The sequence below is a fragment of the Macaca fascicularis genome, chromosome 11 (genome assembly GCF_037993035.2).
Source record: "Macaca fascicularis isolate 582-1 chromosome 11, T2T-MFA8v1.1".
In the NCBI taxonomy this organism is placed as follows: domain Eukaryota; kingdom Metazoa; phylum Chordata; class Mammalia; order Primates; family Cercopithecidae; genus Macaca; species Macaca fascicularis.
In genome coordinates, this window is record NC_088385.1 from 72,115,015 (window position 1) to 72,141,550 (window position 26,536).

A 26,536-nucleotide genomic window follows, 5' to 3' on the forward strand; every position below is an offset into this window, starting at 1 on the left:
TGGGTTCTTAAATTAGAACCACTGCACTTTCTAACAGTGTGATTTTAAGAATTTAAATAAGTGAGGCATGAAAGTCCAAAATTTTTTATGCGCCTGTATCATAAGCTTAGTATTTTAATTTTATTATGAAAACCGCAATGGCTAAATATTTTACTTCTGTGAGTATGATTATCAATATTATTTACATTTTTCCATTAGTGTAAATATCTATCACTACATTGTATAGAGAATTTAATTCCAGCTCATTAAATGTTAACTATATGTGCCAGGCATTGTGTTAAGCAGTGAGGATACAGTGATAAATAAGGTAAAGCTGATGTTTTTCAACAAGTACAAGATGGAAATGGAACTATGTGAGGACTGTTGAATCATATGTTGACCTGACTAGACTAGAGGCATTTATACTTGGTGTGTTAAGGTAATTCAGAGGAGGTTGATCCTAGATCTTGTCTTTAGGAGAAGAAATGTTGGAAGGAAGGGAAGATCTCTGAAGTTTAAGGAGGGCTTTATGGAGGATATGGTGCTTGAGCTGAATCTCATACTGGGAGCACAGTTAGCCTGGTTTCTAAGCAGGGTGGTGGGGAGGCTGTTTCTAACAAAAGGAGTAGCATGGGAAAACATGAAGGCCTGAAAGAGCAAGGCATGTTCAGAGAAATACAGTTATTCATATGGCTGGTTTGGATGTACAAGGGCAAATAGAAGAGGTAAGGAAGGAAAGGCAGCCAAATCATGAAGCACTTTATATGATGTTCTAAGGAATTTAAGTCTTGGAGAGATGAACAGGAATGACATGACTTCATTTGCATTTTACAAAGATTATTGATTTAGTATGGTAGGAGGTCAGAGCTGGTTTTTCAGATGTTTCTGTGAGAGAGGCTGGGTTGGCAACCTGATTAGAAGGAGTAAGGTATTTGTCTTGCAGCCATATTTATATAGCAAATACACTTTTTTAAAAGTAGATTTTAAGTCTGTTTGTGGTGACATGAGGGGCTAATGAAGCTTAATGTATAGAGGCCCCAATCACTCTTCTCAGTATGCCCCCTGGGCCCACATCCCCCTGCACTGCCACCGTAAAGAGTACTGGAGGAGTCTGAGGCTGTAAGGAGATGTGAAGTGCTGTGGCCGTTACAATAGAGTTGAAAAGGAAGATTGTAATTGGGAGAGATTCAGGCTGTAGAACTGACAAGGTTTGTCTGTAGAATTGTATATGACCTTGAGGGAGAACCTCAACCACTAGTTACTTGTGCTATGCAGAACCTTTTCAATGCTCTACAGTACGTGTTACAGGTAGACTATGGAGGTTATTTAGATGATACATGATGATGTTTTCCTCTGGAAAAAGCTCCAGTGTGTAAAAGTACCCAGCATAGTTCTTGTAATATGGGTTTGCCAAATATAGAGGAGGCTAAATGTTTATAGAAACCACATTAATTAATAGTATATTCTTCAATAAATGACGGTCATGGATTAAAGGGTTTCATAATGAGATTGTTTAATTGAAATATAAGTATCTTTAAGTTTTGACGACAAAATGATTCAAAGATAAATTCACCAAAGCAAATCGTTTTTAAGAAGTTAACCATTGTGGTACAGTGCTTAAGCACACTAATTCTGTCTGGGGTCAGACTGAGTTTAAAATCTGACTTTGCCACTAACTAGCTGTGTGCCTTAGCTTCCTTGTTTGTAAAATGGGGATAATAATAGTACCAATCTGAAAGGGTTGCTGTGAGAATTAAATAGATTGGGATGTGAAAAGTGCTTAAACATGTGGCCGGCATTTAGTAAACACCATATATGTCTTCACTATGTTCAATATGGAAATTCATGTATCTGTATTAATACAGGTTTATGTTTTTCCAATACAACAGACTTTTCAAACTTTTAAACATGTCCTATGTTTCATTTAACTATTTTTTTACTTTCATGGGACTCACAAATACACTTTATGTTTGAGAAATAACCATCTTGATCTGTTGTTCTGATCTGTTTATTTTACTTATACACCCTGCTGAACCAGAATTCAAGTCCTATAAATATACAACAGATTTATTTTATTCTTACTACCAAGTACTGGTAAAAGCCAAAATAAACTCTCATCTTTCTTATCTAGGGCTTGTAAACCCATTTTAATTTGAAAATTGAATTGGCTAGAATAGTATTCCATAATTTCTTGACCATTCAAGCACCCCTAGTTTTTAAAGTGTTATGAAAGTCAGTCTTCCGGTGTCTACATATTTTATAACTTGTATTTAGCAAAATCTTTATCATCATCAATTTCTCTAACAGGATTTTGCTCTTAGATATATAGAAATGTTGAAGAAGTTAACTTCAACAATAATGAAACAAACTGTTTAAATTTTGAAAAATAAAGATGAAATTGAAATGGGAATTCTCGTCCCTATTACTTTGTACAGGTAGGGAAAAGAAGAGGCCAAAACTGGAAATACAGGAAGTGAAGGTGAAAGTTTGAAGTCTTGCTTTAATATACTGTTGCTGGTCAAAACCCATTACAACAGAAATCTCTGTAAATCAAAAAGATGTCTGTTCCCCAGCCAGTACCCTACTAATTTTGAGTATCATTCAATATGAAATAATTCCAGGACTAAAATATAATTGGAGCAGGCTCTTAAAGTTGATTATAACTGGATTGACCTGCATGAAGGCTATATCCCAAAAGAGCGATCTATTATTTTTAGCTTTGACTTTCTTTACTTCTTATTTTTTAATAAAGTATAATTTTAATTTAGATCTTATTAAGTGCATCTGAGTTATGGTTCACTCTTGTTTGTAATTAAAGGTAATTTTTCTCTCTCAGAATTTCTTCTTAATTTCTTACAACAGTTTCTTTTATGTATTAAAAGAACACTGGATTAGGAGTTAGAAAACTGTAACCAAAGCTCCGTCCTTAACTTGCATGACCTTGAACAAATCAATAAACTTCTCCTGATCACAGTCTCTTCATCTTTACGAGGAATTAAAGTTAGATAATATATTTAGTTCTTAAATTCTGTGATTTTATTAACTGTCACTTGTTTTTACTTTTGACTTTAGGTTAATCAGATCTTAAAACTCAATACTAACTAATACTGGGAACTTACAGAGAAGTCTGCTGACTTGTGGTGGTAGGACAGTTTCCATGTTGAACATTAGAATTCCTTGCCTCTTAATCAAGACTGAAGCATTATCTGAGGAGGAATCAGGAAGCACAATTTTATACATAGTTTTAATGCTAGATAAAAATTAAGTGTAATTGTAGCTTATACTAGATATCATGATAGCTTTCAGCCAAGTGAGGGTGAAATAAATAAAATTTGTCTAAATAGTACTAATTAGAGTGATAAATTATACTTTTTTTCTACCATCATACATATAATTTGTGGTTGTGATTCTTACTTGACGTTAGTGGCATATTTAATAGTTTCCATGAATTGAAGAGTTACATGGCTGTAGCTTATAAATATATCATAGTTTTCTAATGTAGCAATTAGAAGTCTTAGAGATATTTTGCAAATGGTGTTAGAAAGTCATTGACTATCATCTGTATAACTAGAACTCTATGAATCAGCGGCTTATGGCTCCAGAGCTTAACACAGTGCCTGGCACTTAATAAATATTTGTTAAATGAATCAATAAACATTTGGAATGTTTATGTGGAGGTGAAGTCATAGCTGTAAGAGAGTACAAATTTATTTGAAACTCCTTTATATGGGAAGATTAAAAGTAAAGTTCATAGTTTGGTTTACTTTTGAATTTATTGTCTAACAATTTTTTTCTCACTTTATTGCATTAGTACAATATAGGGGATGCCATAAGTATAAATCGCATTGTGGCTAAACAAATAACAAAAGTGGCAACAGATTCAATGCATATTATCCAGAATTGCTTTTACCTTTTCTTGCAAACAGTTTGAGTTTTGGTAGTAAGCTGTTTGAGGCAGTGAATAAGGATGTATTATACTTAGCATAAGACTTAAGAACTCTGGCCCTTTTGATCACTTCTTTGCAGCAGATTATTGTTTATTGTGCTTTAAAGTCTCCATTTGTAAAGAGGAAATACTACAGATGCACATTAAAGCCACATCCATAAGTAGCAAGTACTTATTCAATTTGAGCTGGCAATATTTCATTAATAGAACTGATGTACTTAAAAGATAATCAGAATCGTCAGTGTGCTGTTCACTTACTGAATGCATTGACATTCTATATTAGTTCTTCAGAACCTTTTTTGGGTCATAAAAAATATGGACCACCTACATAATGCTTTGATAAAAGTTACGACCTTCTTTTCCAGAAAAGACATATATGCATCTACACATGTTTTCATATAATTTCAAGAAATTTTTTGTTAGATCTTCTGAAACTCTTCAAGGGGGCTCTTTGACCGCATGTCCAGAACCTCTGTTCTAAAAGATGCACATGAACCCAACATAAAACTCATCAGAACGCAGTGTTTCTGATTTCAGTACTGGTGTCCCTAAAGGAAAGGAATTCTCTCCCTTTTGTTCAGATTAATGCCCTTAGTTCTCCAATTTCACCATTCTTACCCGACATCTGACCTAACTTTATCTTACCTAACTTCTTTGATTGTATTAAAATGCTGTGGAGAGGATTTTTTTTAAAGAAATAAAAAAAAAGGACCTACAAATTTCAACCCGTAATTCACAAAATAATTTGCAATTAATTGATTAAATGGTATCCACTTTTTCCAGTAGATGGCACTAGGTTTACACTCTTTCATAGCATGAATGATTATTGATATTAGCACATAGGTGCATTGTGAAAACTTAAACAAAAGTGTATAAGGAATAGCCAGTTAAGAACATATGGATTTATAAACCACAAATTTTTCTGCTTATATTATGTTCAAACAATATTTGTAGAGCACAAAACCTTTTTCCATTTTCAATAGGATTCCAACTCCCTTATGCTTGACCATTTCATTGAAATTGTCTTTCATGTGTAGACTTTCTATAAACTGAAACAAGCTTTCATAAATTAACTTATCTTGTATCCAAATAGCTGATTTAACAGTCATTTATGGTTTTATGTGCAGCTAAATTTTCTTCAGCAGACCACCCAAGAATTAAAGAAAATTTCACATTTTGTTTTGCTGTGTTTTGAATTTTTATAGAATCTTGAAACTGTTATTAGTTTAACATGTTGACTGTTAAGCATGAATCAATTTTTGCATGAATGAAAATATTTTAGAAAACTAAGAAAAATTATATTTAAAATGTTGATTAATGAGTACTCTGATGCAGCTGTATTTTTCTAAAACAAACTGTTTTCGTAGCTCTATAATAAATGTTTTAATGTTGAAAAGTTGCTGTGCAGCATCTAATTACCAGACGAATTTTTAATTATCTGTGGACAATGCATATTAGTTAAAGCTAAATTGTTATACAACAATAAGACTGTATGAATAAGATGTTGGGCATATGGTTTGTTAAGTGTGGATTCTCTTGATTTTCTGTTAAATATGGAATACATTCTTTATATACCTTAAGAATTATAAAATACATAACACCTAGTAACGGGAGAGTTTAAATAGGCATGAACAAGAAAATTAAATCTTAGTTTCGTTTGAGAAATTCATTAGTTAACAATGACTGTAAAGTGTGTAAAACATAAATTCTGAAAACAAATGATAATTCTACAGGGTTAGAATATCTAGACAATATGGACTTTGGAGGAATCATATAGGTAATTAGATGCTTATTTGTCTAAACATATTCACAATAATGTTATGTAACAGATTGTAGAAGGATTTATGAGCTCTTGCTCTCAACAGACACAAGTTTAATGAAGGAATGAGCCATGAATAACAGTTCACAGATTCGCTAATATTGTGGATAGATATTTGATGAATTTTTACTATCATCCTTTCCTAGTTTACAATTTCATCCTAAGCATTTCATTTAGAGATTGAATTTCTCATAATTGCGTCTGCTAGGTACACTCTTTAAAAGAAAGAGCTGTAAGAGAATACAAATTTAACATTTTTAAAAATAGATTGTATTAAGATGCAATGATAAATTATCTGAAATTACCTTTTGTGCCTTTGCATTTGAAATCAACTATTTACTTGAAAATTTAAAATCCTCATTCCATTTATTTCAATTTCCTATTTTTTTTATTTTTTAAAACATTTAGTATATTTACGCTTGTGTTAGATATTTAAAAATGCATGTTATAAAAAATACACCTTGAGGCCTGGCGCGGTGGTCACGCCTGTAATCCCAGTACTTTGGGAGGCCGAGGTGGGCAGATCACTAGAGGCCAGGAGTTCGAGACCAGCCTGGCCAACATGGTGAAACCCCGTCTCCACTAAAAATACAAAAATTAGCCAGGCGTGGTGGTGGGTGCCTGTAATCCCAGCTACCTAGGAGGCTGAAGCAGGAGAATTGCTTGAGCCCAGGAGGCAGGGTTGCAGTGAGCCGAGATTGCATCATTGTACTCCAGCCTGGGCTACAGGGTGAGACTCTGTCTCCATCTCAAAAAAAAAAAAAAAAAAAAAAAAATACCTCATGAAACGACAAAATATATCAGTTATTTAGATGGTTAATAAGAGATATACTTTTATAGAGTTTAAATTTATATATTAACTTATATGATAAGCATTTATTTCAGTAATAGATGTATTTATTATATTGAGCCACATAATTGCAAGGAAGGAATGGAATGTTAATTTGTATCATTAGAGTATTTGAATTTGAGGTAAGCAAAGAAAGTTCAGAATCCTATAACTATAGCTTTCTAAAATTTTGTTTTGTTGCAGAAGTACATGTTGGCGCAGAAAGATAAAACTGTTTATACTATATTCCACTTGATTAATATTTTAATCTTCCTTCTGCAAATTTTAGATAATATCACAGCAAATTTCAGAGCTTCTCATCATATTATTGGTATTGATGAAGAAAGAGATTAGACACTTGATCTGTATTTACTAGTTTGTTTCTACCACCAACTTGCTTTCTGGCCCCAGGAATCTTTGTTTTGTACCTTTTATTCCTATTCTGCATCTGTAAACTGAGGATTTTGTAACATTCTTGTCAAATCTTTTATAATTAGATATGACCTTCAGGCGAGGGTTGTTATATTATAATATATATTAGCTGACATTTTCCAAAAGTTTGTTCTGTGCAGTTTAAATGCCTTGTTGTAAGGGAGAAGAAATTGGGGGAAAAAAGATGGGGGTGTAAGGGAGGACGCCAAAAAGTCCGGGAAATGTGATGGGTTTGATCAGGCAAAATCTATTTCAGTTATGGAAAGTCCTTGGTTCCTGCAAAGTAAGCTCTGGAAAGGCAGAGATTTTTGTCTGTCTAGTTCACTGTTACAATTCAGCAACTACAATTGTTTCTGTCACATAAAAGGTGTTCAGTAAATATTTGTTGAATGAATGAATGCTTGTTAATAAGTAACATCATCTTATATATCAAAATAATGTCACATTACAAGTAATGTGATCTCTGCTCTTCAGGGATCTACATTCTGGTGAGAAAGATGGCCACCTCAGGTTCAAATTTTATTATCTATAGGATAAAAGGAGTTATATACTTGAAGGTTTTACGATTCTGTGTGAACACTTTCTCTTTTGTTTTACCATGGAGGCAGGGAGTAGAAGAAGTGAGAAGCATTGTGCTTCTTTCCTCCCAGAATGGCAGACTGAATTCTCGGAATAGGATTTCAAGCAATGCCAGTTCCTCTGAAGGATATTGAAGGAATGTGTAGATGTAATTAGTGGGAGGTGGTAGGAGTGGAGGATGAGAAGATGGGAGTAGGAGTGGACTGTGGGCACATGGGTTAGCAATAGATAGGTATGGTAAAGTGCAACCAAGCATGAGTTCAAGAGAGAAACAGAATGGACAAATAAACTAGAGGAGGAAAGCTGCAGACAAGAGAACCTGGCTGTCATTAACCAGGTATGCAACCATGAGTAGTAACTCTTTTGGGCTCTATTTCCTTTTGAGGGCTTTGGACTAGAAATTCATCATTTCCCAGATTATAATCCAAGGAACACTAATTCTACTGACTTTCCCTTGTAAAATGGATCTCATCATCAAATTGAGAACCAACCCTGCATACTACCCTATTGCATAAATTCTAAGATGCACTGGTTTTACATTCTACCATCTTGGTAATCTGGACACAGCTTAAAAATCATTGTGACAAGAATGTATTATAGTTTGGCCACTTTCTCCCCCCTTTTCTAGTGGAGCAGAAAATAATGGTGTATCAAATGACCACATATTTAATAGTGCACATCAGCATAAGAAAATCTCTGAGAAGGTCTTCAAGAATCCCATGTCACCTAGATTTACCTAATTTGATTTGACGGTGGAACCTTTCCCTTCTCACTCTGCAAGAGGAATAGCATGTTAGCATTTTTTTTCAGAGCCAGTATTTTAGAGAATGCATTTTGGGGAATGCTGGACCAGGTAATCTTATAATCTTAAATCCAGAGAATTAATAAAATATTAGTTACAATAAGAGATTTGAATATGAAACCCTAGAGAGGTAACATAGGATTCAGAGTAGTAATCTGAATTACTGAATTAATTTTTTTACTGTCGTTATTTATGTTTAAAATTTCACTGATTTATTAAGCAAATGTTATTGTTGCTGTTCTTAAACTAATTTATAAGAAACATAGCCAAAGTCATTATTTAGAAAACATCTGTTAGAAAGAAGATTTAAGCAGCAATAATTAAAGTGAAGAATTGAGTGTTTAAATACAACATATACCCTTTTAGTCCTTCCTTTTTCTCAACCACATTACTAGGTGCTGGGGATGCAAAGATGACTAAAATATGTATGAGCACTGTCTCTCAAGAAGATATTGAATAATGTCTTCCTATGTCAGGGGAAAACATGGCTTTTCTTGATAAATCTGAGTGAAAAAATAAAGTGGATTTGTTTTTTCTCCAGAATTCCTCAGATTTTTCTGGAATGTATAGATTCAGATTTAGCTGTTTGTTGAGTGGCAATTGAAGACTTGTTTTCTAGGCCTTATGCTTAATTAATTTATATTTGAAATTTGATTTGGGTGGTAACGTAATTTTGGAAATTTGCAAAGCTGAGTTTTTGACAATATATATTTTATTTTGTTTCTGGTGAAGTATACTCAATGTTATATTTAAATAAAATTCTGCATGATAATCTAAGAGAAGGCTCCTTTCCTTCCTTTTTGTGGGTGGTTACCGCTCATCTCCCTAGCAGTTGGTGCTCCCCAAGGGGAGAAGGAGGATGAGAGAGCGAGCTATTTTTTGCAAATCTTTTTGATTGCATGTGAAATGTAGAATGGAAATGAGCCTGTCTGTTTTTAATTTTTTTTATGGGCTATGACGTTCTAGTGAAGACCCATACTGGAAAAAAAATTAAAAACAGGGAACTCCAAGTTTGTCAGACATTTCACATGCAATCAGATAGAATTGAAGTTAAGTGACTTTCTCTTCCACTGTTGTCACTTGATGATGGCAGAGACTTTAAAAATTCTCTTCTTATTTATATGCCTTGCAAGCAAGAAAAAGCCCTTTGGATCAAGACATTTAAAAAATATTTCCCTAAACTCTAGGCTTTATGGTCCACATTAACACAAAAAATTGTTGCTCTCAGTATTTGCATTAAATTTTGAAGAGTTGGCTCAAGCCTGTAATCCCAGCACTTTGGGAGGCCGAGACGGGTGGATCACGAGGTCAGGAGATCGAGACCATCCTGGATAACACGGTGAAACCCCGTCTCTACTAAGAAATACAAAAAACTAGCCGGGCGAGGTGGCGGGTGCCTGTAGTCCCAGCTACTCGGGAGGCTGAGGCCGGAGAATGGCGTGAACCCGGGAGGCGGAGCTTGCAGTGAGCTGAGATCCGGCCACTGCACTCCAGCCTGGGCTACAGAGCGAGACTCCGTCTCAAAAAAAAAAAAAAAAAAAAAAAAAAAAAAAAAAAAAAAAATTTTTGAAGAGTTGATAAGATACTCTTTAGTTTTTTTATGTGCTTAAATAATGCTAATAAAATACACATGAATTCAACAATTAAAAATTTATAATACAAATGAAAGATAGAAAAGTAAAATGTGGCTTCTGTCATTCATTCGGGTGGATTATTAATGGATGTTTCATCAGGATGAATGTAGTGCTAAACCTCTATTGTTTCCCATCAAGAAAATAATGTAGCTTCATGAATGAGATTTTACTGTTAAGGTTAGAATTTTAATTCACATTAATAACCTTTCAGTACTGTGAAAAATACATTTACTCCCCTTGAGTTACAGTAAGAAAGTGTTTGCACGTTTTCCCCCTAAATTTTAAAACTGCGTTACTTCTCAGTTCCCCAATTTCTCCCTTTTCAAATCTGAACCTACATTTTATCCGGATTTTTGTTTGTTTGTTTGTTAAATTAGCTGCTACTCTTACATGAAAGACTGCATACTTTTCATCAGGATAGGGTAATAACCACCTTGACTTGTACACATTTGATCATATTATATCTATTGGGATGTCTAGATGTAGTTTTCTATTTGGATCTTTTCTGGCACCCTGTGAATGCTGTTGCTATTAGTTATTTGAGTTTTCTATATTTCATTTATAAGCAGATATGATTAAATCTAGGTGGGAAAATTTTAAAGTGTTAACATCCTTTTTGTTAACTCTCTTTACACAAAACTTTGCACATACCTTTACTGTAAGACTGCACATTGTATAGATTGTTTGTCTTATCTTTCCTGCTAAAATATGTGTTCTCCTAGAGCAGGAACACCACCTTATTTATTTTTAACTTTCCAGTGCTCATGACAGTTCCTGATTCACTGTAGATGTTTAATAAATAGTTGTAGAAAGTATAAATTAATATTAGGCTCAACAGTTTTTATCTTCAAAGAATTTGCAATGTGTTTGGGAAAATAAAGCAGAAATGAATGAAGATGTTTGAGAATAATTGCATAATACTGTATTTGCCCATTTAAGCAGTACCTTGCAGAGTAAATACACTAATACTAAAAGTGCTAATAGAGGTGAATTTATCAGGATGTGTAGCCTTGGAAGGAAAACTTGCTTGACAACATCTTCTGAGTGTATTTATTCAAACCTTCAGTATGAGAACCATACTGAAGGCCATTTTTATCATTCAAGTATGCACCACTCAAACATATGGTCTTGCTTAATTCAAGAAGTTTACAATGGTATGTTGCATGCTTATAATGTCCATTGATGTTAATTAGAACTCTGTGCATACGTCTATGGAATATAATTGAAACTGATCTTGTGGAATTGTCTTATGTGAAGTAATAGTAAAACAGCAAGAAGGCATTCAATGTGAATATTATTATGACAGATAAAGATATGATTTTTCTTACATATAGAAAAGAATAACTCTTTACCTTAAGAAGAAACAATTTTTTTTTCTGAGTCCTAGAATTCATAGGTTTATTTTTGTGTGTGTTATATTTAGGGCTCGGAGAACAGATGAAATTAAACTGAAACAAAATGTAAAAATTAAGAATGTTTTTAAAAAATAGAACAGGTACTAATTTTATACTTTCTTTGGTTATGGACGTTTCCTGCCAGGGCCAGAAGATTACTCTGAAGGGGAGGGTTATTGGAGTGTTTCAGAAGGGCAACAGCATTGTCTGGTCGAAGAGTTTTTTGCTCTCCAGGCTCATCCAAAATTCATCACCAGAAACAGCCATCGAGTATCCTCTTACATATGACTCCAAGTTGAGAATGATGATCTATAGTGTAAAAAGGATGGCTTTAAGTAGACAAAGCAAATTAGCAGAACTTGCACTCTGATCATACATTGAAAGTTCAGCCAGAAAAATACCTTCCAAGAGCTATTTTGAGGGTAGCACTTTGCTAAATGGATATTCACAAAACTTTCTCTTGGAAGTAAAAATGTAATGCTAAACAATGTCTGTATTAAGATATGTAGTTGTAAACTTCCTGGTTTAAAAGCATATTCCTTATATATTTAAATTGTTGCTTATCTATTCATATTCAGGTTTTAGCACTTGCACAGAGACCTGTCTCTGTCTCTGCCACTGGAATATGAACTTGTTAGTGTTTACATCTCTTGCATTGGTCGTTTCTGCCATGTGTTCGGAAAGCTATTCCTTCAGAGATCAGCACAGACACCTTCCTCTCCTTCAGGAGAGGAGAGGCTTTGCTCAAATATCACCTCAGTGAGACTTCCTTGACCACTGTATTTAAGATTATAATCCTTATTCCTTTCACTCCCAGTCCTCTAGTTTTCCTTTTTCCTTCCTGAATACTTACCACCTTCTAAGAGACTATGTAATTTACTTACTTGTTTTCATTGTAGTTTGTCTGTCTTCCCTTGCTCCTGCTGGAATGGGAGCTCCAGGAAAGTAGAACTTTATTTTGTTCTCTGGTATATCCTAAGTACTTAGAATAATGCCAGCAGATAATAGGTTCTCAATAAATAATTAGTGAACTAATGAATATATCTTACTTAGCATAGAGTCTGGCACTGTATAAACACTCAACATTTTTGATGACTTAGGCAAACAATTTAAGAAAAAAATCTTGTATCAGTGGGCCTCAGAGTAAACCCTGTAGCTCTAGTTTTGTGGAAACCAGAGGACTGAAGCAAAAGTGTCCTGACATATGAGTTTGTATGTTAATCTCAGGAATGTTTTTCCTTTATATGTCTACTTTGAGAGAAAAATCAGAATTGGGTATGGTTCTACAAATATAGAGCTTTTCTTCCCCCATGCTTTTTAGTTTTATCTTAAAGCCTTTATTGAATTACTAGAATGCAAACAAAAAATGATAGTTATGGTATATATTTTACATTTTATTCTAAAAATGTACTAGATTTGGCTTTTCCAAATGGCCAATTATTTAGAAATTCTAACACTATACTATGCCTGAAGTAAAAATTTGCTCAGTTTTCCAGTGACAAACTAATAACCAGCCAAATTACAGTGAAAAATAAAGTATACCACCTTTAAATAAAGCAGCAAGATATTTCAACATGAACTTTACTGTTTTAACCTACTAAACTCAAAGCAAAACAAGATATTCTTATCTCTTATTCATTTATTATCTTGGGAAAATATTTAATAGTTTCATTTTTTTCTGATCCTAGAACCAAAATTAAAGTTATGGGATCCTTAGGTTTTGTTTTGATTTTTCACATCGAAATATAAAATTTATGACTTGAAAGTACTCTAAGATTTAGGTAACAGATCTAATTTACTTCTTAACAGGAAGTTAAAAAGCCTTTCAACGTTTTATAGACTTTGTGAAAATCCTGTATGAAACTTGTCACTGACCCTATGTTGAAGGAGTAAATACAGGGAAAAGAGACATTGGCTAATAGAGGAATGTAACTTTTCTAATGTACTGAGGTGATTGTTACTTTTTGCCCCTTATTATTTTGTTAATTTTTAAGCTGAAAGTTATTGTATAGTTAGAGAAGAAAGAAAAAAGTTGTTACATAATTTTTCCTGACAGAAAATATGATGATTGGCTGGGTGCAGTGGCTCACGCCTATAATCCCAGCCCTTTGGGAGGCCGAGGCGGGCAGATCACCTGCGGTCAGGAGTTTGAGACCAACCTGGCCATTATGTTGAAACCCAATCTCTACCAAAAATACAAAAATTAGCCAGGTGTGGTGGTGGGCGTCTGTAATCCCAGCTACTCTGGAGGCTGAGGCTGAGGCAGGAGAATCGCTTGAATCTGAAATGCAGAGGTTGCAGTGAGCTGAGATCACACCACTGGACTCCAGCCTGGGTGACAGAGCGAGACTCCCTCTCAAAAAAAAAAAAAAAAAAAAAAAAGAAAGAAAGAAAATATAGCAACTATGGGTTTTGCAGTTAGACAGCCCTGGGTTTGAGTTGATATGTCTACTTTCTGTTTGTCCTTAATAAGGTATGTTATAACCTCTCCAAGCCTTAGTTTCTGTATCTGTAAAATGGGCATGACAGTCACTTTCTAGAATTATTGAGAGGATTAAATGTATTTATGTGAAAGTGCCTAGACATGTGCCTGGCATGTAGAAGAACTCCAACTTTATTTTCTTTTTTATTTTCTTTCTTCATTTCCTACTTTAATCATTTTAAAAAAAGATAAGGTGTGAGGAAAATACTGTTCCCAGGGAATTATTATAGAAAAAGAATTACCAATAAAAAATTGCTGCACACTAAATACTGGACCTGGCCATCTTTTAAAATACAATTTTAACCTCAGAATTCACTGTAATCAAAATGAAGTAAGTGCTAATGGCTGTGATCCTTACAGCAGATCTTTGAGAGTGGCAATCCATAACGAAGGTGACTTGCTTCAGGTCACGTGGCTGGGAAGCAGGTAGAGCCAGAAAGCAAACTCTTGCCGTATGTTTATTTGTACTAATAGCAAGAGCTTCATACTGGGGCCTCGAAACAATACTGGCCTTGAGGCAACAACACAGGACAAGCCTCGATATAAAAAGAGACTTTGGGCATATTTCAATAAATAAAATATCCTTGGACTGGCTTCACGATGGATCTGATCTATCCCAAAGTTACTCTGTAGGGAACAGTATTATGATTAGATACAAAAATGGCAATATTATCTCCTCAAATATGTACTTTTGTTACATGTGTATGCACACACACTCACTTGTGCCTTCAAAAGACACTATTAAACGTTTAAATATAGGGAAAAATATTTCCCAAACATACTTCTAAGCCAATTTAGAGGTCATTGAACAGATGTCATATAATACTAATGTTGAATTACCCTGTGTAATAAGAAAATTACAGTACCTGAGTGAAGATAGTAAAGGGAAACCATCCAATGAATTACTCTAGAATTTCAAAATGAAATGATTTTTTCAAGATTGACAGTGGCACCATATGACTTTAGAAAAGTGAGTCTGATAGGGAGAAGGGAAATCGGAGACAAAAGTGAAGCTTTTCTGTGTTTATATATGCCAATATTTGATTCTGATGGTAGAAAGGCTAATGTAATGGTATAGCTTTAAGTTGTCCAGGAAGTATATTATTATTAAATGATGTGGCAAGACACTTATTAAAATCTAACTTCTCATTGAATTGTTTAATGTAAAATCACAATGGTTGTTTCTAGTCTACATATATTTCCTTTCGGTATTAGATATACTTAAAAAACCTAATTATTTTGAGAATATGGTATAACCAAAGAGTGAAAACGTACAAAATTTGACAACTTTAAATAATCACTAGTATTTCTTAAAGGAAAAACCTCACTTACAGTTAGGAAACAATATTTATACTTAAGGTTGAAAAGCCAGGATGTAGAAAAATTTTGCTAATTTGGAAGGTGACCTTTAAGTGCACCAAAACCAAATAATTTGTAGGCTATGACATAGGGCACATTCCTACAAAATTTGTGTGAATACTGCTTTAGTGGTTCTTGAAAGACAAACAAAGAAAGCTGGAATGAAATCTTTATTCTCCTCCCAAATAAGACGGAGACTAACGAAGGAGTACAGCAGCACTCTTTCAAGGCTTGCCATTAAAACGAGGTCTCTGTAGCACAGTTAATGAGATGTTTCATAGTGGAAAACAATCTGTTTTTAAGAATGTTTAGATCAAAAGTAATTTCTAATCTATGAAATAAAGTCTCTTCAATACCCTTCATTCACTAGTAAAGCTTTTATGTTTGTATTATTTACTTCAATCAGATGTTTTCAATTTTACCTTTTTTTCTTGTACAAATACTTGACATGGTTCATCAATACTGACCAACAGTTTTATTCTCTTTCTTCAGAAAAGAGAGATTCATGAGAGAGGGAGAATGAAAAAGAGAGAAACATCTTTGCCTAAACGATTTGCAAGCATCTGTGTTTTAAGCTACTTTTTATGAACACTCCTTAGTAAATGACTCAAGGTAAAAAAGCAGAAAAGCATCCAATGTTAGGAAATTGCAATCCAATACCATGTAATTTAAACCTGCAGTTGCTTCTCTTGTACTAAATGACATACAGATGGGTAGCTTAGTTCTCTCAACTTTGGGAACACAATTGGTCTTTTTGTATGAATGAACATATATTAACAAAAATATTTTGGATAGAATTGTTTGATTTTAATTGTACATATTTTAATTATTTATGACATTGAAAAGAATAATTTTAACCAAGTCATTTTGTCATGTTAAGTTTGCAGTTAATGATTTTGTGACACTATTAACTAAGATACAACCCTTCCAACAAATAAATGAAAATAAAATCATTTTTAAGAAGTCTGTACTGAATTGAGCAGAAACTCACCTATCGCTGTTGACTGATTATTTAAGAAAGGGCCACTTTGCATTCAAGCTATTGAGAGGCTTGTTCTGATAGGACAGACATTTTTCAGGGAAACATTTCCACCTAACCCGTTGATAACAGTAAAAATACAAGTAGTAGGTATTTGGATAAAGTGTAGGATAAGACAGGGTCCAGTGAGATGAGAGATCAACATGCCAGGAGTGACATGCCTGCTGTGCCTGTGGATCTTTCCAGGCCAGGGAAGGGCCGAAGTACTTGTGGAGGGTCAGCAGAGGTGCTGTCTGACAACCTGCAGGCCCACTCCAAGGTGTATCTTGCTCTTTGGCTCTGTCTTGCTCTTTTGCTGCCTCCATTTTCTCTTGTGGAGAATCAGTCACTCTCTCTTGGTGGCCCTGATTCTGCAAGCTGATATCCTTCTTCAACCCCACAGTCAGGGTAACTGGCTAGATAATGTTTTCCTAGTTTAAGGTCAGTGATCTCATACTATGACATTAGGTACCTTGAAAGTTAAAAAAGCGGGAAGCATTTCCACTCCTAAATCATATTTCTTTATATTTCAAAAGAAGTTGCGTTTACTATTTGGGAAACTAAGCAAGCTTTCTTGTAGTAATTTCAAAACATGGCAAAAACTCTCTACATTTAGGACCATCTGCAGGCTTCTTTCCCACTGTGATGGATGGCAAAGAAAAGCAATTTTATTGCAGTGAGTAATGGCTACCCTGTCCTGGAGTTATATTTCTTTTCAGTCATTTGCTCATGTAAAATAAAATACTACATATAAACAGGTGTTGTCTGAACATTTTACTGCAGGCTGTATAGGTTGAAATAAAAGCTGCCATTGTTATCAGAATCACGTTAGAATTATTTCACCATTCAAATACAGTTAATCAGTGAAGTCTTCCTAGATGTACTTTGCAAAAAGAAAATGTAGGTTTCTAAAAATCATATTCACGTTTCCTTTTTCCTTTGTCTTTCTCCTTTTCTATTTTTCCCACTCTTTCTTTGGAACTTCTTGAATCTGCATTAGTGAAAGTGCCTTCTCCTATAGTTTATCGAAAGTTTCTTGCTGCCCATTTAATATGGTAAGATACAGTCTTTGATGAGATATACAGAATCTTTATACTTTGAAGGAGTATACAGAATCTAGTGAAGTTTCTGATGCAATCATGGAGAACAGTAATTCCTGGTCGTAGAAAAAAATATTTTTAGAGCTCATAAAATAGGATGGTAGTTAAATCATCCACAATGGAAATTGAATTTTGATGGTTTCAGGCTATTCTACTAAGTTGCAAAATTATTGCAGACTTATGGTTTAACTTAATATGCCCATCATTTTATATATACAGTGTAAATGTTTGTAAATTATGTTTTGAATTTATTTGGAACAAAAAGGATTTCAGGATACTGGGAGATATAAAGCATGTATCTTGTGAATGATCAATGAGTTTTTAGTATCACATGCCAGAGACTTTGGCTATAGCATATTGTCACTGCTCCAGTGGAATAATCTGAATCTTAAGAAACATTCTTTTTAAACTTAGAGAAATAATCAGCTGCAGTTCAGGTAAGCATTTCCAGTGCATTAGAGACTGGTCTGGTCATTGACAAGTGACTGCAGAAGCTGCGCTGTGGCGGCCAGCCAAAGCAATTATTTAGGATTCGAGCTAAAAAGCCTTCTTCTCCCATATCCTCTCTCTTTTCAGGGTCATGTAGGGATAAAAAGAACTGTAAGGTGGTCTTTTCCCAGCAGGAACTGAGGAAGCGGCTAACACCCCTGCAGTACCATGTCACTCAGGAGAAAGGGACCGAAAGGTAAGGTGAGCTTTAATAAAAAGTCATTAAATAAGAGCTAGATTTCTTCTCCCCCCGCCCCCGCAATCCTCTTCCTTGCCAATTAATTTAAAGCATTCTATACTTACTTGCTAAAGTCTACAAATTAGTATCCTTGAAAAGGTTAAAATGGTATTGTTTAGGTTAAGACTAAGTTTTATTTGTTCTCCATTTAATGAACACTCCATATCTGATATAAAGTCACAAAGCTTTTGTTAAGGGCCTGTTTTTAGTTTACTACAAAATGTGTGGAAGTAATAGCGATTTAGGTACATTTTTTGGGAAGACATCACAGTAAGCAAAACCATGAGGGACTTGGCACTATGCCAGGATGCTGAAATTTTGAAGGTGGCCATTGTAAGTATAGACATTTTGGCTGCAAAAAGAAGGTAGCATAATTTAGTTCTTTTCTACCCCACTCCAATTTCTTTTTGAAGCACATGTGGAGAAAGTATTTATTGGCTCATTTGTGGTTGGAATGTCAAAAATTTTCAATAACTGCCCTCACATGGCTTTGGTCCTTGGAAGTTCGCCCTAAGTCCTGAAAAAAAGAATTTGTTCACTTCCAAGACTGTTTTTAGTGAATAAAGCCTCTCTCAGCTGATTCCAGCTCAAAGGTAACTTGCCAAGGTCCAACGACTTTGTTGTCTAATTTATACCGTGGAGCTTGGCGTAAGACCGTAGCTTACCTCTGATCCAAATTTATTAATGATGTAACTTCTTGTTTTCATTCATGAACTGAAAGAGCTCTCTACTACACATGGGATCCCTGTTAACAGGCAACACTCTCTTCCTGCCACAGTATCTACTGTTTACTGAATTTACCAAATGTTGAATCTCTGACGGAGTCCACCCTTAGCATACAATGAGCTAGCAGTGGACTTTAGTCTCAGCTTGCGAGGATTTCTATCCATTCTGTTGTGTACATGACTAGCAAAATGATTTAATGCACACAAACAACCAGAGATTAGGTCATTCTTAAAAATTCTGTTTATAAAAAAATTGGACCTCATAAAGAGGGTGAAAGGATAATAAAAACAAGCTGCAGAGCACATAGACTTTTTGTTGGGCTAGCACAGCTGATTTGTATTAGCTGAATGACCTCCTAGCCTTTAAGATTGTTAACTTAGAAAAATATTCCCTTAAAGCTGCAATATTCCTTTTCAAACCAAAAAATAAGACTCCTTCCACTTGAAGTCTTGGACTCTTCTGCATTTTCTGGTATATACTCTTGCACCCTGTAAAGTAGCAAAATCTTATGTAATGTTCCTTCTGTGAATCTAAACTACAGGCTTTTTTTTAATAGAAAAAAAATCTTTTTCTAAGCATTACGTAACTAGATGGCTTTTTTTTTTTTTTTTAATGTAACCTGCACTAGTTTGTAGTAGTTATATGCACATTTTATTATATAGATTTGAAATGTATTAGTAAAGTTCAGATTTCCATATGTTTTGTTTGTTTTCATTCTAGGACAAAAAGCCCTTGAAAGATTTGTTAGAGAAATATATTTTAAGCAAATACATTCTGTAAGAAATAATGCTAACTTTAATTTTTTCAATGATCTGTTTATTATTTATCAGTGCCTTTGAAGGAGAGTACACACATCACAAAGATCCTGGAATATATAAATGTGTTGTTTGTGGAACTCCATTGTTTAAGTAAGTATGTTGAAAACCTATAGGTATGGCTACATCACAGACGGCAGCAAACTAGTTATTGCTTGTTCGTCTTAGAATCTTTCCATTGCTGAATTTTCTTCTGTTTGTTTTTCTATTACCATTTACCCCCAACGAAATAAAAGTAATTATTGATTTCATGGTAAATTACCAGTGTGACAGACTGGCTGATTTTGCACTACTTGGATCTTTAAAATACCCAACATTAACTTGTTCATATTAATAACCATGGTGCTAAGCAGAGCTATGAAAGATATTTTGGCAAGCATAGAAATGTTTATGCATTTACTGATTTTTCAAACCTTCAAATGATGGCCTTAAATATTTATTGGAACATAATGAAAAGTTCTTCATGTATATCCTTCATATTGAATAATATCCACCAAGTAGATTATACTTTTGCAATGAAGGGAAATACCTGTATTGAATGTAACATGGGAACATACCTTTACATAGGTAAGCAAATTATGTAATATGAGGTTAACAGTTTTTGCATAGTTTCAAAATCTTTATTTTAAAGATCCCAACAGTTTACCATAAAATAGGCAGCACACTGGACTTTCTGACTAAAATAGTTCATTCAGATAGTATATTCTGGAGATTATGGATGTTATTCAAGAAAGGAAAATCTTTACTGAAAATTTATTTATCTAGGGGGAGAAAATTCTAGAAGCCCTATGCTTCCCATGGGTTGCTGACTTGGGGGAATAAAAAGGCAGAAACCTTAATTGGGAGTAAATGTCATTGGCCAGGTATGGTGGCCCAGGCCTGTAATCCCAGCACTTTGGGAGGCCAAGGTGGGTGCATGACTTGAGGTCAGGAGTTCAAAATTAGCCTGGCCAACATGGTGAAACCTCATCTCTACTAAAAATACAAAAATTAGCCAGGCGTGGTGGTGTGTGCCTGTAGTCCCAGCTACTCAGGAGGCTGAGGCAGGAGAATCACTTGAACCCGAGAGGCGGAGGTTGCAGTCAGCCAAGACTGCTCCACTGCACTCAAGCCTGGGTGACAGAATAAGATCCCGTCTCAAAAAAAAAAAAAAAAAAAAGTAAATGTCATTTATTTAAAACAGAATTACAGAGTTTCTTAGGGAAATAAACAAAGATCTGATACTTATAGCTAAAACACTTAATATCTCTCCATAAGTGTTTTTCTTTTAAAAAAGCCGCATTTACCGATTTTCCAGAAATAACAGGAAACAGTGGTTTCCTTGAAATTAAAAAAAAAAAAAAAGATTTAAAACGTTTCTTACATTGCACAAACCTTATTGAACATTAGCATTGGTTGAGAATCTGTTCTGAATTCTTATGTATTCCTCCTGTTAAAAAACCGACCCTTCAAATTGTCACCCATTTCCTCTCAGAAAACACACTCCTTATATAATATTTCAACACCTTTAGCTTGTGTCATAATAGTTGATATAACACTTAAGATAGTTTTTGCTGAGCCACGTTAAACTTGTTAATATCCCAAATGGTAAAAATTGGCCACATCCCCTTTACTTTTTGATTCAGATTCTCCATCCCCTTCCCTATCATGTGATTCACTAAAGTATGGGATCTAAAGAAAACTTACTGTTTTAAATAAGAAACAGAACCACTGTAAATGAACGATTTAACCCATGTGAGATTTTTGAGTCACAAATCCTAAAAGCAAGACTCTTATCCAAACATAGATGCTAGTGAGAGTCAGGTTTCACATTTGATGTGATATTGCCTCTATTTCATCTACTTCTATACTTACAAGGAGAACTTTTATTTTCCACATTTATAAGGAATGTGATTTAATACTTTTATTCTACTTTTTTCTAATTTTAATTGTTTGCTTCTTTTTACTTGTTTTCTTGTCTATTTTGGGAAAAAATTCCTTGCTGTATCCTTCACTGGAGAATGTAGTCGAGTAGCTCATTGGTCTAGTGCCAACTTCTGTATGTGCATTTTCCTGAAACTGATATGTCTGAATGTCTGTGGTTGGCTGGTCTTCCTCCTATTTCCTCTATCATGAACACCCTTCTCCCACTTCACAAAAGATGACATATCTTTCACCCAGCCCAGATCTTACCACGTATTGCCCTGGGGTACAATCTCCAGGGCATCAAACAAAATGACAGTTCGGGAACTTTAAAGAGACTCATTGAAAGCAAGGTTCAAAAGGTGTTGCTAAAAAATAGTGAAATGGGGGCCGGGCGCGGTGGCTCACGCCTGTAATCCCAGCACTTTGGGAGGCCAAGGCGGGCGGATCATGAGGTCAGGAGATCGAGACCCTCCTGGCTAACACGATGAAACCCTGTCTCTACTAAAAAATATAAAAAGTTAGCCGGGCATGGTGGCGGGCGCCTGTAGTCCCAGCTACTCGGGAGGCTGAGGCAGGAGAATGGCGTGAACCCGGGAGGCGGAGCTTGCAGTGAGCTGAGATGGCGCCACTGCACTCCAGCCTGGGTGACAGAGGGAGACTCTGTGTCAAAAAAAAAAAAAAAAAAGTGAAGTAATATTCACCTTGGCAAGGCTCCTGGCACAGCACAGTCCACCTCCCTGTCTGCCTGCTTGTCTGTCTCTCCATCTGCTGTCTGTCCATTCATTTTCTACTAGCCTACTTAAGTGAGAAGGCTTCCATGAGTACATGTATTCATATTTTTTTTTTTTTTTTTTTTTTGAGAGGGAGTCTCGCTCTGTCGCCCGGGCTGGAGTACAGTGGCTGAATCTCAGCTCACTGCAAGCTCCGCTTCCCGGGTTTACCATTCTCCTGCCTCAGCCTCCCGAGTAGCTGGGATTACAGGCGCCCGCCAACTCACCCGGCTAGTTTTTTGTATTTTTTTAGTAGAGACGGGGTTTCACCGTGTTAGCCAGGATGGTCTCGATCTCCTGACCTCGTGATCCACCCGTCTCGGCCTCCCGAAGTGCTGGGATTACAGGCTTGAGCCACCGCGCCCGACCTCATATCTTTTTTCAAACGAACAAAAATGAAATAAATGGAAGTCGTTTTTTCAGACACGGAATACATCTGATTTGGTTGATTCATTTGACAGTGAGGACTGGCTTTGTAGATTATATGGAGGACTTCATCTGCTCAGTGATCTAAATATGTATCTCTAAGGTTTTGACAAATCTACATTTTAAGTATGTATAAAATACACAAAACACCAGAAAATTAATCTTCTGCAATTTAAAGAATTTCTGATAAGACATTTTAACTTAATTTAAAATGTATGAGCTGGGCGTGGTGGCTCACGCCTGTAATCCCAGCACTTTGGGAGGCCGAGGCGGGCGGATCACGAGGTCAGGAGATGGAGACCATCTTGGCTAACACGGTGAAACCCCATCTCTACGAAAAATACAAAAAAATTAGCCGGGCACGGTGGCTGTTGCCTGTAGTCCCAGCTACTCGGGAGGCTGAGGCAGGAGAATGGCATAAACTCGGGAGGTGGAGCTTGCAGTGAGCTGAGATGGTGCCACTGCACTCCAGCCTGGACGACAGAGCAAGACTCCCTCTCAAAAAAAAAAAAAAAAAAAAAAAAAAAAGTACGAGGAAGCATGTATCAGTCAGCACCCAGTCAGGACACAGAATACACAGTATTTTGAACAGTAAGGTTTACAGAATTATGAACTGTAAGAGAGGATTGTGGTAATAAGGGGTTGGGTAGTAAGAAATGAAGAGAAAATCTAAAGAATACAGAAATAGCAGATATAAGAAACAATCATGACTCCTAGGACTGAGATAGACAGCCAAAGAAATCCTCTGCACCCCTCCGTACACACAGGGCTGAGGACTAAATCTTGTTGAAGAGGGTATGGCTGTAGCCACTAAACATCAGAGAAGTTGTTATGGTGCCATGATGGTGCAACTTGCTGGAGCTTTCCTGAAATCTGAAATTTGCTGGAAATTTACCCTCTGGGAAGCTGGGGAAAGCAGTCTGCAGGGTGTCTCAGTGGAGACGCTCCACTACCAAACCATCTGAGTGGAGTGCCAGGGGAAGCTGCTGGCCTCTGGCTGCTGCTCATCGCTGTGCACAGAGAGCAGCACCTGGCACTGAAGAAGCCACTCATGTAGCTGGGAAGCAGAGTATGCTACCTAAGCTGGAGGCAGAAGGAGCTGTGTGCTCTGCAGGAGTTGGTTGCAGGAAAAGCTGCATACACGGGAGGAGATGGGTGCAGGAGAATCCAGTCATGTAACAGGAGTCTGGCACTAGAGAAGCTGCCCTCATTGCAAAAGCCTGCAAGCAGAGAAACTGCATGGGCTGTGGGATCTGGATGTGAAAGATGCTGCAAGCACTGGAGAAGCTTATTAAGCAAGCATCCCGAAACCAGAAAGGAAAGGCCTTTTCCTCCTGGAGTCTGCCTCCTGTGCCCTCAGCTGGCAAAGTTAAACATCATGCTGGCTGACAAAGAAAAAAATATTTAAAGGGCCCAGCCCCATTTTAGCAGAGCAGGCAAAGAAGATGGGTTTAGAGGTGAGAGGCTCTAACTTTATTTGATAACTGGCACAAAAAGTCTATTTTTTTATATCAAAAGTATTTTAGGGGTTCATGAGCAAAAGTTTCAAAACCACTCACTAGTGTGGTAAATTAATGTTGTCACTATCAGGGGCCCTGTAGGTAATTGGTTTTATGCTTTGAACAAAAGTGTAGGAAACAATTGAGGGGTATGTGTGTGTGTATGTGTGTGTGTGGAGTTTCTGTTTGTTAGAAAGGAGTGAGGGTAGAAAACCAGACAGAACAAATTAACTAGACGAACCATATGACAAATAATAGTGGGAGGGAAATAGATAAAAGAGAAGAAATAAGAACAGTGCTGAATATGAAGTATCTAATCATTATGAAAAGATCATTTCCCCCACTGCTATTTCTGTTATTTTATTCACACTTAAAGTATATGTGTGTGTGCATGCACATACGAGCATAATCCTCATCATTTACTTGACTGCTGTGTGTATTTTACTTCCTCACAAAAAAGGCTATTCAATTATTCTCATTTCATTTTCAAACTTGTACTCTAAATACATTCCCTCTCTGAACAATATACTGCTTTCTTGCTGCTTACCAAGTACAAGAACCTCATTCACAACCTTCTTATAAACCAAATGTATAATTTATTCCATGGTTCACATTTTCTTCACATTCACAAATTTTACCAAGCTAGTTTATTTCTCATATAGTACTACTGACTTTCAGTTAGTAAATTAACTGACAGAAGTAAGAATGTTTTCTCCTCTGGTTATTTGAACTTTTAAAACTTCATAAAGTGAATTTATTGCACATTAGATAAACCAAAGAAAGCACTGGGAAAATAATTCAGAAAGTATTTTTGACCATTTATATTTTGCTTTGGTTGACACTTTCCTAGGTATTGTAGAATAAATAAAATAAATTTATGAAATTTTTTTTTCCTCAACATACTTACTTTTTTGGCATAGTAAGAAAAACACAACAAACCATTATAAAATATGACAAAATAATGCTAGTGTCTCTCTGAATGTGCCTGTGTGAAGTGCGTTTATATATAATAGGAAGGAATATGACTACATCACAGTCAGGCAAGATTTCATGGAAGAGATGAGAACACACTTTACCAGGCCAAGAGAGGGGTTCAGTTTTTCCCAGGTGGAGGATGCCTAGTAGAGAATGCCATATGAAAAGAGGTATCAGAGACAGGATCAAAAGTGGATTTTCCAAGGACATGGAACACTAGTCCAATAGGAGTGGGCAGGTGGGTTATGTTGGGAGTAATGGGAGATATGGCTGGGGAGTTACAGGGGGCCAATTAAGGAAGTCCTTGGATGCCAGAGAAGGCATCTAAATTCCTACTAGAAATCTTTTAAGCCTTGGAATCTTTTCCTCCATAAAGCCCTATCTGATCCTTCTAGTGTGAACTTGGGTATCCCTCATCTCTGCTCCATAGCACTTTGAATGCACTTCCATCATTGCAATTTCTACTTTGTTTTATAATTATCTGCCTATGTGCTTGTCTGCCCTCTAGGAGTGAATTTCACAATGGCAAGGCCATACCTCAGTCATATGTGTATTTATAGCCCCTGGCTACATAGTGATCACCAAATACTTAGTTGTTGATCACATGCATATCTGAACTTTGTTAGATAGATAGTGAAGAAATTTTGAATAAGGTAATAGCATGATGAAAATGAGATGTAAGCCATAACAGTGCAGAAGATAGATTCTGGGAGTGAAAAAAGAAGGAAATAGGGAAGTTAATTAACAGCGTCAGTGGGAACTCTTCTTTTTCCTTATTAGCTGATAAACTTCAACACTATGCATGTCCAATCAGCTTCTGATAATTTTGTTTGAGACCTTGAAGAACCACATAGGACATTTTAATATTTTGTATACACTTATTCAGCAGGCCTTGCACTGAATAGCTCATTTTCTATAGATTCACTAATGATAATGATAATAATGCTAAAACAATAGCTAACACTTATACAGCACTTACCATATGCCAGGCGTGGTTCTTAGTGCTTCATGTATATGAACTCATTTAATTTTCACAACAACACATTTTATAGATGAGGAAACTGAGAGAGGATAAGTAACTTGTGAAGATCACACAGCCAGTATACAAATGGATTTGCAATAGTAGCACTCAAACATTTAAAAAAGAAGTAAGTTAAAGAATTACAGTAGAATGAAATTTTAATATTTCATTTTAATCACTTTTGGTTATTTCGCTTAGCATCATTGGAACAAATGGACCACAAACAAACATGCACACACTCACATACATACATCTCTCAATTGTTTGAAAAATCTGTTTGTCATAGTATTTAAGTACTT

The 26,536-nt window shown here is 35.7% G+C and overlaps 1 protein-coding gene across 3 annotated transcripts in view; it reads left to right on the top strand.

Annotated features, from left to right (window-relative positions):
- Positions 1–26,536, top strand: part of MSRB3 (methionine sulfoxide reductase B3) — a 195,551-nt gene that overhangs the window by 31,782 nt on the left and 137,233 nt on the right. For all 3 annotated transcript variants that reach the window (XM_005571455.5, XM_005571453.5, XM_015431158.4), the window contains 2 exons: positions 17,950–18,058; positions 19,657–19,734. In XM_005571455.5, coding sequence (XP_005571512.3) covers positions 17,950–18,058; positions 19,657–19,734 — 187 coding nt within the window. The remainder of the gene's footprint in view (positions 1–17,949; positions 18,059–19,656; positions 19,735–26,536) is intronic.